Here is a 13,580-nt window from a genome sequence, read left to right as displayed (position 1 = left end):
TGGTTTTAGTTAATTATAATAACCCCGGATCAGTCGTCTTATTGTGACTGTACAACCTTTTTTTCATCTTTTAGCTTGCTCTGATAATCTGTACTTTTATGGTATGAGGAAAAAATAGAACAAAATACCATCTAGCGGCTGACTGTAGTTTTAACATTTAACAAGGCTTATGATGATAATACAAAGTTAGAAATGTAAAAAAGTAAAATTGTTTTAGCAACCTTTATATGAACTTAAGTCATTTTATATGTTAACCAAATAGGATATTTGCAAACCTACACAATACAAACACTCAAAAGACATGATTATTCATCTTTTTATGAAATCCAATTACACACAGAAAAGACATTCAAATCTGATGCATATTAATAAATATTCTTTATTTTGTAAATTTTGCACATTGCTTTCATCACATCCAGTTATCTTTATAAACGGATGTTTTCATCTTCCTGTAAAATCTTTTTATTCAGATAATTATTTCTGTACACATTTATCGGTACAATTCTTGCCACTAAAACGGTCACAGTCAGTGAAAATTTGGGAGAAAAAAAACAAATAAATGTTTAACAAACAATACATTAAGACTACCAACACCTAACCCTACAGTCAAGGCCTGCAAGCTCCATGATCAATTTAACAACTGTGTTCCTAACGACCTGCTCCCTAATCGGCGTGTCAAGAGAGAAAGGCAAACATAGCCAGCTGTGAGTGGTTGAGAAGGACTGAGAGTGAAAGAGGAGGGGCCAGAAGGGGAAGACGTGTATATAGATGCGAAAGACGTGTAACATTACCCAACAAACATGAACATAGTCAAATACAGCGCTGAAATTGATTCTCTTGCCCATTTCATATTCCCAAACTCAATGCAGCAGTGATCATGAGTGTTTTGACGCTCTATAAAAATAAGTGTGAGTTAGTGTGTGTGTGTGTGCATCTAATTGACGCTGGTGGCGGGCAGCCACTCTCCACGGCAGTATTTGGTGAAGCGATCTTTAAGGTGCTGTCTGTACTGGTCTCGTGTGCGGTAGAACGATTTGTTGTTCTCTACGAATGACTGGATCTCATCCTGCGTCAGACAGTTCTCTTCATCTGAGGTCACTTCAGATTCATTCTGTGCACAAAGAAATTACAGCAAAAATCACTACTTTCAACTATTTCAATAAACAAACATCAATGACTAATAAACAATTAATTTTTAATGAACTGACACAAGTACATTACTAAACTGGAATACATTCTAGAGGTCTGTAACAGTGTTAAGGGACTGGGTGAACAGATGTCCCGTTTTTCCTGGGAGACACAATTCCTTGTTGATTCTCTCATATAAATACAGTTGGTTATGGCTTCAGTGAACAGGTGGGTAAAAACACACTCTATGAATGTGTGTCAGTACATGCATGCCTTCCGTCTTAAAGAGACAGCCTTCCTAATTAAATGACTATCTGTGTCATTAATGTTAACCAAAAAAAGATGTTAAATAAATGTATACTTAAGTAATCCTACTGTATCTGAAAAACGAGTTTAATTTGTATGTCTACCAAAAAATGAACATTTGAAGCAAATCAAAACCAACAAAAGAACAACAACATGCAAGTGCTATGACAAGTCTTGGTTAGCCTAACGTAGTACACACAAAAGTTTTTTTTTTTTTTTTTTTAAAGAAAATGAGTAGATAGAATATAGAAAAAAGAAAGCTAGTGTTAGTTTTTCAAGAAAAGCTAGCAGTTAGAGAATAAATTTGCAATTGATAGAGGGTCAAATGTGTGTGTTTTTTTTTTTTTTTAAATAAAGAGATAGATAAAATAGAATTAGCATAGAGAGTGGAGTTAGAGGGTAAAATAAAGATGGCAGAGATGTGTTTTTAGATGTTTCTTGAAGATGGGTAAGGATTCAGCTGCTTGGATTGAGCTGGGCAGGTCTTTCCACCAGATGGGAACATTTAATGAAAAAGTCAGTGAAAGTGATGTTGTGCCTCTTTGGGATGGCACAATAATGCGTCGTTCACTTTGCAGAACGCAAGCTTCTAGAGGCACATAAGTCTGAAGTAATGAATTTAGGTAAAGGGGTGCAGAGCCAGTGGTGGTTTTGTAGGCAAACATTAATGTCTTGGATTTTATGTGAGCAGCTATTGGTAGCCAGTGCAAACTGATGAACAGAGGTGTGACGTGTGTCCTTTTCGGCTCATTAAAGATTAATCTTGCAGCGGCATTTTGGATTAATTGTAGAGATTTGATGGAATTGGCTGGAAGACCTGCCAAGAGAGCATTGCAATAGTCCAGTCTGGACAGAACAAGAGCTTGAACAAAGAGTTGTGACGCATGTTCTGAGAGAAAGGGCCTTTTTGAAGGAGTTATTGTTGAAAACAATCGTTTCACTAGTTAAGACCCTTCTTCCTCGGCTGGGATCGTTTAGAGCCATTTGAAGCTGCATTTAAACTGCATTTTGGAAGTTCAAACTCACGAGCACATAAAACTACTAAAGCTTAAACTAAAATGAACTAAAAACCTAATTTAAAAGTAGGGATGTACCGATATCATTTTTCATAATCTGATTCTGAAACCCAGAGTTATGATCACTCTTTTATGTGTTAAACACAATCCATGAAATACACACTACTTTGTGTAATATATTACAAAGTAGGTTAGTTAATCAATCAGCTGCAAAAGTAATTCTGGAAAAAAAATTTGGGTACACAATTTCTAAAATTTAATCATCTGGTGAAAAAAACTATTTATTGCGAGAAAAATAAAAGTGAACTTTAGGTAGTGCTAAATCTGGTTGTAATTGCCCAGAGGGAAGAGTTTTAATGAGCTTTAATTTCACAACCTAAATATTTTGTCTGCCGTGAAATAAAAAAAACCAGTTTCGGAGCCCATAAAGATTATATCGTTGTATAAATATAATAACGGTATCAGCTATCAGACTCACCAGTAACTCCATGAGGCTCTTGGTGCAGCTGCTCTCCTGTGCACAGGTGTCCGGTAAGACAGGCTGACTGTGGAAGTGTCTGCTGCTGCTCACATGATGGCTGAAGCTCTCATAGGATTCACAGCATGGAGTTCCTTTGCTTCTGCACAGATGCGGTGAAGGGGAGGGAGACTCGTGAACGGCAGGAGATCCAGATTCTCTCCTACTGCCGTCAGACACGCAGCTCTCCTCCGCTTTAGATCCCTGCAAGATAGAGGAAAAGATCACAACCAGTGCCTTGATGGCATGCATCACTAAAAACAACTAATAGTTTAGTTAAATATTTTGATTGTTGTTGAATCAATTTCTACCTTATTTTTGGTTTGTCTTTTTAAATTCTTTTTTTATTATCATTTTTTTCTATTTATTATGATGTATATGTGTTATGTAACCAGTAACTGCTTAATAAAAAAATAATAATAATAATTATATTATATCACAGAGCTGTTCCACAAGATCAATTTACCTGAAAAGCTTCTAATTGAAGCAACCCCTAAGAAAGCAATTAGCTGCTTTGTCCAAACCAAATGTGAACTCACATGCTCGCTCCTGCAAAGTGACGCCTTGTTTTTTCTTTTCTTCTTTTTATTTTTGCCCTTTGTGTTGTCTTCCGAGTTTGCCCAGCACTCCACACAGCTGTCCACAGCATCCTCTTCCTTCTCCTCTGAGCATTCACCTGGAGATAACAACAAATATGATCATTATCAAATGTCTATCAAAGCAATCTTCTATATATGATCCTGGCTGCACATAAAAATGTCAGGAGTGCTTACAAAACAGCAAGCTCAAATCTGATTGGCTGGCTGTACACAGTTGTCTGAAATCAATATGACTTGATATATTTTTAGAATAGATCTGGAGATTAACAGATACATATACAATGTATTTGGTAATCAATGTATTTGGAATATGCACTAGGTAACCTTAGTGAAATAAAATACTCAAATTAATCTGAAATACATTCATTTTGTGTCAAGTATACTACAAATACATTTAGGTATTCATGTACTTAAAATTACCCTGCATTTGTATTTTTACTATACTAAACTGGTATACTGGTTGGTAAACTAGAACAACTAATTTTGTGCTTAATGCCCTTTAATTGTGGAAATAGTGCTGATGTCCAACATATAGATATCATTTAAGTATATTTGATTGTGCTAGAGTGGAACTATTGCAATTATATCTCAGGTACACTCTAAACATCTTGTATTTAAAGATTGGTTTTATACAGAGATCATACAGTACAATCCTTATTAATAGTGATTAATAACACATAACATAACACATTTTTAGGCATAATATTAAGAAATGTGCATCGTGCAATAAAGACATACTCCAAACAGGGTTCAATTATCATTTTAAGACTTTTATTTTAAGTCATATATCTATTTTTTTTTTTTAATGGGCTTGAAGTTTACTTAATATGAAATAAATGTATTTTAAATAAATTACGACACAGGGCTTTTTTTTTATACTAGGGAATGTCCTGGTCTATTCTAAAAACATATTAAATAATACAGTTTTTATGACTGAATTATTGTTTAATTTTCATAACAGTTAGCAATTTTATTGAAAATACTGTAACATAAATAGGCAAGATTTTAAAAAGGTTTAATCTCAAATCAATATTTCATATCCTCAACATTATTTATGCAGTAATAATATGTGTAATAAGTGATATGACTGTATATCATCCCTTAAATGTCCATCTTGGCTCAAGGCCATTTGCTAGGAACGTTCTTCCTTTGTGAAAGCTTTGTGTTTACTGAGCTAATGAAAGATTTCACCTCAAATCAATATTTTGTGTCCAGTTATTTACTTTTGTTGCCCTTCAGGCCAAACCATCACAACATCAACCCATAGCCTCCTCTGTATTCACCACATTTATTTCCATACCCATTTCATCATGGTTGCACATGCCCTCGGTGCAGGCCACATCTGAGCCCTCTCTGGATCCCACCTCGCTGCCCTCCATACTGGAACAGTAGCCACAGTCACTGCCGTTACTGTGAGGCAAGAGTGCTAGAAGAACAGACACAAACTCACCAGTCAGGTGCATTCTGGGTAACTTCTATGCATAAGTCCATTATTAAAGAAAATGAAAAGCTCTCTTGACCTTTCTTGGTTTTGGGGGAATGCAGGATGGAGGCAGCAGGGCAGGTGCAGGATGAACTCTCGCTGGTGATGACCTCCACACTGCCGACAAACTCCTCTCCACTGCCACATGACTTACAGCCGCCATCCACAGACTCAGAGGAACCCTGCACAAAGACAAAGAGGAAGTGAACGAGGGTGAAAGACAGAGCAATTCAAGAAGAGTGTTGCGAAGCAAATAACTACATTTTTTAGCAGTTTGACAGAACAGTTTTCACAACAATGTTGTTTCTTTTTGTTGTATTTATTGTAAATATATCTTACATTCGATTCAATACAGTTAGTCTAACTGAAAGCCACTATTATTTATACTATTTAAATAAGCACATTTTTATTAAATTTAAGTGAATTTTAATTGAAATTAATACTTTTATTCAGCAAGGATGCATTAAATTAATCAAAAGTGTCAGCAAAGACATTTATAATATTACAAAAGACTTCCATTTCAAATAAATGCTGTTCTTTTGAAAGAGCACATACAAAAAAATCTGAAGCAGCACAACTGTTTTCAACATTGATAATAATCAGAAATGTTTCTTGAGCAGCAAATCAGTATATTAGAATGATTTCTGAAGGATCATGGGATACTGAAGACTGGACTAATGATGCTGAAAATTCAGCTTTGGAATAAATTACATTTTCAAAATATTCAAATAGAAAAATTGTAAAAATATTTCAGTTTTTACTGTATTTCTGATCAAATAAACACAGCCTTGGTGAGCAGAAGAGACTTTGGAAGAGGAACAGAGACACATTAAATGAGTCATTACCTCCTCAAGACTTTTGTCTTTTCCCCCCTCCGCCTCTTCAAATCCACACTTGTTTTTGCGTCTGTTCTTGCGCTTTTGCCTCTTTTTCTCCTGTTTGAGTTCTTTGGCTCGCTCCTCTTCTGAGAGCTCCTCACAGAGCTGCTCCAGCCGGCTGATGCCCTGAACCCTCTCCACCGCCATCTGCACGTCATTTAACATAAATCAAGTTTGCACATTGTAATATACAACACTTTCCAGAAGTACAAAATAGGAATTAAGGGCCAGGTTTACTAAACAGGGCAAATTAGCGTGAGAGTGCAATTTCATAAAAGCGCAGATAGGAGAGGAAAGTTCTGTGGATCTACAGACAATGCCCAAATTAAAAACATATCCATAACGATCAATACAATCAAACTGGTGTTTAATAATGGTGGAAATACCAGTAAATTACATTGCATGATTCATTTAAATATTCTCCCGCCATAAATCATGCATCTGAAAGGGAAACTATGCAGTAAGGTCAGCCGCAAAAATAACTCCGTCTATGCCTTTTCTACACATTTTTCACTGTGTCTTTAGTAAATTCTGACAGTAATTTTTGTACCGGCAAAAGAGGGTTTGCGCTGATGCAAGTTATTAGTAAATCTGGCCCTAAAACTCCTTCACTAAATGAAGTCAAAATGTCAATAAATGGAGGAGGCATACCATCAGAAGGTAAAACCTCAGGAGGTAAAAATATTACACAAACAGTTTTACTTTGTATTGAATTTATATAAATAACTTTTTTGCGTCCTATTTCAACAAAATATATACATATACTGCTTAAAACCCTGTGATTGATATTTTCCAGCAAAAAAATTAATACATTTTTAAAAAGTACAAAATCAAATGAAGAAAAAAATAAATGTTATTCAGATCAGATGTTGGTTTATAATCTTTAATAAACTTATACTTCTCAATTTCCTTTGGTACTAGAGGGAAATTATGCACTGACAGGGTTGCATTCAAAATGTGGGATATTTAAAACGTAAATATTACACTCTTTCTCTCTCTATGTATGCGAATGTATGTGTGTGTATATATGTGTATATCACTATTTTTTTATTTACAAGTATTTTCCTACAATTAATTGTCAATTCAGCAGATGGTGTTGAAAATATAATAACCGTTTTTACCCTACTAATGGAAAGAAACATTTGGGAATTAGATGATGCTCAGCATGAAAGCCACGAGATCGTTACCTCGAAGCTTTTGCGGAGTGCATCAATGCCCAGATAGAAGAGCATCTGCCATGTCTGCTCTTCTGCTCGCAGCTTCAGCCAGATTCTGTGCAGCCGCTCGTACAGGTGAATTCCTAGACACGTCAGCACCTCCTCCTGTGCGATATCTATGGTCTTCGCGTGTCTCTCTCGACGCCTGTAAATGATCCAAACACTCTTTATGAAAGTATAACTACGATAATAGAATAGCTAATGCATCTAATTTCCAGTTGATGATATCGTGTGACTTTAATGCTCGTTACACAGCAGCAAACAAACTCCATAAGGACTGGAACACTCACTCATAACCCCCGGCGAACTCTGGTTCTGCTCGGCCCAGTAAGTGTGCGATGAAGTCAGTCTCACAGCAGACATGGATGTGGCGCTCATGGGGGCAGCAGCGTAACCCCTCATACAGAGCCGCACAGTAGCCCTTCTCTTTACTGCAGTCCAGATCTCCTACCAGGATGTTATACGCTCTCAGAACCTTGTTCTTACAGTCCGTGCAGAACCTGAGAATGATATTGCAGAAACAGGCAACCATTAAAAACAATTATAATTTTTTGTCACTGAGCCAATTAAGAGAAATATGCTGAGATCACAAAAATCACAATTTCTCACCGGTGTTTGCGCAGGTACGTCTCCAGAGTCTCCAGCAGAGAGGTGCTGTCAATCAAAACCACTTCATCACGACACTCCTGTGACATCAGCTCCCAGACGTCCATCCAGCTGCCCCTGCGGATCCATAACCATGGTTACCAAACAACCTACTGATACAGTCACTTATATCTCTACCAGGGTCAGAAATGTACTTTCCCATTAAGGGGCAATATTTTCCCATTTTCTTGCCCTTTGTAAGGGCAATTTTTTTATTTCCTCATTAAATGAATCTGTTTTGCTTTTGTCAAATAATTGTATTTATAAAATTAATTCGGTATAAGCTGTTACCAATGCATCCGATATGGTATGTTTGTTCACACAGACTGCTTATGCATTCAACAATTGCATAATGTTATGTGATCAAGTGAAGTTCTCTCATCTTACATAAAACTGGTCTATATAAAAGGGAAAAAAACAGGAACTATAATGTGACCTTCTTGCTTCTGATCGCCTTCTTGTAATATATAATGTAATAATGATTATTCATTTCAACAGTTGTAACAGATTTAGTTTTATGTAGGTACATTTTTTGACCCCTTATGCTGAATTTGGGAGGCATTTTTGTTCATTTTGGTGGCATTGTTTCTGACCCTGACCACTATCAGTATTACTAAAAACTTTTCGTTGATTCCTTAGTTCAAAAATTTACATTATAACAACAACATTGGTAAAAATTAGTTTGGTTATGTTGTCAAGGAAGCACAAAAGAAGAAACGGTCATCTCAAACACCAAACTTCACATGAAAATTAAAAACAAAAAGTTACTGACTCACCCTAAAGGCTTTGGTTTGTGCGTGTCTAAAGAGTGCAGCTGACAGCGTTTATTCTTTTTACTCTTGGGAATGGAATCAATTACGTTGTTTAACTTTGACCTACAACAAGAAAAAGCACACATATTAAAATGAAAAACAACAACTAAATCAGATAGGTAAAAGAAAAACTAACAGACAAAAAAATGTTTGAGGCTTAATTTCACTGGATCCCGGACGAGCCCCCACTTTACGTTACAACCTCTCATTAAATGGCTCGAAAGAGAGAGAGATTATGTAACAAACAAGAATGAGTACGATGTAAGACTATTTATTCACTCACTCAACATATAACAATTGCGACAAACTTAGCAACCAAGTAACCGTTTGACATAACGGACAACAACTAACAAGAAAGGGAAAAAAAACAAAAAACACTAGCTATGATTATGATTAATAGTTAATATTTTCCCTGCCAATCATTCCACCTTGAAGAAAAATTACAAAAAATCTTTCTTTGGATTAACTTGCTCAGTGTAAATCACACACACAAAAAGACCAGAAACATTTAATAAAAAGTAAACGGGGTCAGTTTTGATTTTTAATGTGGACTTCAGTTGATCTGAGGCAAATGTCTTACCCATGAACGTAAAAGAGCGTGTAGAGCTTCCTGGGGTCTGTGAGACACGCTCGTGTGACTGACAGCACTCCAGAGGATCCCACAGTGAGCGGTTCCAGTGCAAAGTATCCAGAGTCCGTGAGCTGAGAGAACAGACGCTCCACGCTGCGCCGGCAGCCCACGCACGGCACCGACTGAGACAGAGCGCTGAACACCTCACGGGACATCACCATCAACGCCATGTTCAGGTCCTGCTGCTTTAGCATGCCGTGATGCTGGTGGACCAAAAACACAGGTGGGAAAGTGAAGCTGGAAGCCATGTGTCTTACTCTCTATCATTTTGTTTTGCATTCTGTGCCTCTGTCAAGCTTGAAAAGTTATATTCTTTCTCTTTCTCTCTATATACATACATAAGTTAATGATTAATAACAATGAAATTTTTAATAGCAATTATTTGTGACAATTATTTGACAGCCCAAGATTCATGATCGTGACAGACCTTAATTACAATATTTTTATTAAAATTAACTAGTGCTGGGCATCCAAAATAAAAGTTTTTGTTTATATAATATAAGTGTATATTTATATATAAAAACTGACACATACAGTATATATTTTGAAAATATTTACATGTATATATTTATATTCAAATAATTTATATTATATATAAATATATAAAAAAAAATCTTAAATATATACATGCATGTGTGTGTATTTATATATACACATAATAAATATGCACAGTACACACGCATATATTATGTAAACAAAAACATTTATTTTGGATGCGATTAATTCTTGCCCAGCACTAAAATTAACAAATTAAAGGCAGTACAATAAATACTACCACTATTAATGTAGAGTACGGAGAATGCTTTTTTTGCAATACCGTAATAAGAATTAAAGGGTATTGTAATTCATTTAAATTCATAGATTTAAATAAATCTATATTAAATACATTTTCTAATTTCTTCCCTTTGGTTTAGGTGAAATATGACTCTTAACAGGTTTCAAGAGATTCGTTGCCAACAGTGAAAATGAGAAAATGTCATTGCTTACCTCAATAAACTGCTTCATTTGTGAACTGTTGATCTGATAGTTGTCAAAGTCCAGAATACTGTCAGGAAACTCCATCACCATCTACAACATCAAAATGTGCATACATCATCAAAACAACGCAGTGCTTCTTCGTATATAATACTGTGCACTCAGTTAGGGGAACATACAACTGCTTAATACAAAAGTGCCTGCCAAGGCAAACATCTAACCGGTTTAATGGTATTGGCTGCTAAAATACCCAAACTGACAGATCAATCACACACAATAAGACCATATTTTTTTAAAGTAAATAGGCTTAATGTTCATTTCACGTTGGCTTTAAAGATGGTAAAATGCAAAGTGCAACCAATAAATGATCTTACCGTGAGCGAGTCATCGATGTACAAGGGAATCTGGCGTGCAAGAAACAGATAGTCCTCTTCCCCGTCTCTGCAGACAGCCACCAGACGTGCCATGTCTCTGCCCAGATCTGCCTGTTAGTGCGTGCACACAACCACAATATCACCTCCCCTATGAGTTTCAGTACAAACCACTTTTCAAAGTATTTTCCGTATTTATATGGACTTCCATATTTTCTGAAGCGAAAAGTATGACCCATTTTAATTTTAGTTTTCAAATATTAATTCAAAAGCCAAGGGCATCCCATAATTATCAATATTGTAGTTTTACTTTTGTTCTGATATAATAACAATAATAACTAAATACTTGTTTTCAGTACAATAGTATTATTGCAACTAATTTATTATTATTATTTTTACAGTACAGTAGTAGTGTTATAATAGCAATATTTCTTTAATTTTTATCATTTAAATCAAATTAAGATATTATTAAATACTTCTATTTTTACAGTTCAATAGTCTTATTTCAGTTTAATATTCAAATAATAATATTAAATGCTTGTTTTATTGTTTTGTTTTTTACAGTGCAATTGCATTATTCTAATAGTAATATATTTCTAATAATACAATAATAATACAATTAATATACTATTTAGATTTTCAAATGCCTGCTTTTCTCACCCAGATTAATCAATATTAGTCCATTTCTAAAACCCAAGCACTGGTTTCCCAGCAGCCTTTATAGCTCGGCTAAGGATTATTAGCTTACACACATACACTCTTATCTGACTACAGAGGCTTAAACCCTTACTGCCCCCAGCTCTACACCTCAATCTGAATGAAACACTCACGTACATGCATCATATGTGCATATATATGTACAGAAGTGTCAAATAAACTCCTTTGTCAGAGGTGCAAGTATGAAGAGGTCAAGCCACATTACGTGCTAACAGCTAAACAGCCACCAAACCAGCCTCTCAATGCTCTAAAATATCTAAATACACATTTCATATTAAACAATCTTGACAGTCTGGTAGTCATGGCAACAGTTAAATTATCAGAGCTGTAATAATTGCACTCGCGTTCCCTCCAATGACACATAAGCTAATTAGCCTGTTAGCTAAAATGCTCACACCCACCTGTAGAGCAACTTAAACGAGTCATTTTGACAAATCTAATGCTACAGGGATAGTATCTGAGATGACGTTACAAAAAAAAGAGACAATTTTGTGTGTCGAAGTCAAGTTAGCGTACGGCTAATCTGTGAAACTTTTATCAAGCTGATTAGCATGCTAACGTTAGTTCAGTCAGGCAACTTTAAACCTATTATTGCATGCTAAACAGGGTCCAAATGTACTTTTAAAACAATACATGTTTTTTTAAATTCAGAAGTGTCCTGTCAAAGATCTACTTTGTCTTACGGACCGACACCCTCAGCATTAACTCGACCCATTCCGGGTTTATCCTCCCCGTGGCGGTACTTTTCTGCCGTTATTGCACTCGAAGGAGCGACTAAGTGCACAAATATCAAGCTGCAGCTGTCGTACTCACCTGTTTTCGAAGATCGTTTCTTTTTTTGGACAAAAACAAACAAGTGCGACAGAGGCGTATGTGGCAGGCGAATGCTCTATATGACCCTTGGCCCCTTAATACGTCAGAAAGCAGTTCCGGGTTCCGAGGGCTTGACGTGCGCAGTTTGATTGACACATGGGTGGAGATTATTTTGCACGATCGACAGTGAGAAAGCAGAAGAAACATAATTTAAAGGTGGGTGTATCATATGCTTTTTATGATCGTATATTTGCAGATTTATTAATTTACTATTAATTAAAATATTACTTAAATATCAATTAATTCATATATTAATTTTATTTAATTGCAGTTATTTTAATACTTCAACAAACTAAATGGAAATGAAATAATATATATATATATAATTTATAAATGTGTGTATATATATACATGTATGTGTGTGTGGTTGTACATATGTAGTTGTTTTTTGGTGTTTGGCTTAGTGTTATGTTTGAATCATTATTATACTTTCATACCTTTTGTTCTTTAATATTTTGAATTGTTTTTAGCTTTTTTTTTGGTTTTTCATTTAAATGTTAAGAAATTTTGTTGTATGCATTTGTCATTTTTATTTGATTTCTTTATTTTTAAAATGTGTATATGTAGTATTTATAGCAAGTTTTAGCTTTTAGTTGTTTTAATACTACAATTAATTGCTTCTGTTGTCCTCATTTGTAAGTCGCTTTGGATAAAAGCATCTGCTAAATGACTAAATGTAACGTAAATAGTTCAAATGCATTTCTTTAAATATTTGACAATTATTTTTCATAGTTTTATGACTTAATATTAAATAAATATTAAACGACTTTGTATTATTAGCAAAAATCTGTCTTTTTTAATCATTTTTAGAATTCCTTTATAATTGGTATATGTATGCAGTTTTTATCACGTTTGTTAATGTTTAATTAAAATAAAATATTTGTTTAAATGCATTTTTTCTAATTCTTGTATACTTATTTTCCATATAGTTTTATGACTTAATATATTAAAGTCTAATTAAAAGACTTTAGAATAATAATAAAAATCAGCATTCTTTATAATTAGTATGCATGCTGTTTTTATGATCGCATTTTAGTTGAAAAATTATTTAATTAAATGACTTGTTTGCTTAAATTGCATTTTTCTAATTCTTTCACAATTATTTTCATATTGTTTTATGATTTAAATAAAAGTTTGATTAATAATTTTTGACAATTCTTATTAGTATGCAATATGCATGCATTTTATTTTTTTATTTTATGTTAGTTAAAAGACTATATGAAATATTTGCTTAATTTTCTTATTCTTTTACAATGATTTTAATATTAATTAATTTTAATTTCAATTAATTAATTAATATTAGACTTAATATAATTTTTTCCAAATTCTTTTATAATTATAATGCATGCACCTTTCATAATCAATTACTACAAGGAATGTTTTTAATCAATTCACCACACAGGTGAACTGCA

At 34.4% G+C, this 13,580-nt stretch overlaps 1 protein-coding gene across 1 annotated transcript; it reads right to left on the bottom strand.

Annotated features, from left to right (window-relative positions):
• Nucleotides 1–298: 298 nt before the first annotated feature.
• On the bottom strand, nucleotides 299–12,207 carry LOC306871282 (gametogenetin-binding protein 2-like). Its single transcript, XM_079419091.1, has 14 exons — nucleotides 12,109–12,207; nucleotides 10,582–10,692; nucleotides 10,220–10,300; nucleotides 9,182–9,435; nucleotides 8,566–8,664; nucleotides 7,754–7,867; nucleotides 7,435–7,644; nucleotides 7,115–7,289; nucleotides 5,895–6,074; nucleotides 5,087–5,231; nucleotides 4,867–4,992; nucleotides 3,507–3,643; nucleotides 2,929–3,171; nucleotides 299–1,111 (listed from the first exon to the last, which is right to left on the bottom strand). The coding sequence occupies exons 2-14, from the start codon at nucleotides 10,672–10,674 to the stop codon at nucleotides 935–937; spliced, it is 2,034 nt and encodes a 677-aa protein (XP_079275217.1). The 5' UTR covers nucleotides 10,675–10,692; nucleotides 12,109–12,207; the 3' UTR covers nucleotides 299–934.
• Between the last annotated feature and the right edge of the window lie 1,373 nt (nucleotides 12,208–13,580).

Source organism: Barbus barbus, assembly GCF_936440315.1.
Source record: "Barbus barbus genome assembly, chromosome: 6".
In the NCBI taxonomy this organism is placed as follows: domain Eukaryota; kingdom Metazoa; phylum Chordata; class Actinopteri; order Cypriniformes; family Cyprinidae; genus Barbus; species Barbus barbus.
The sequence above is the reverse complement of the archived record's forward strand: the minus strand, read 5'-3'. Positions and strand labels throughout refer to the sequence as shown.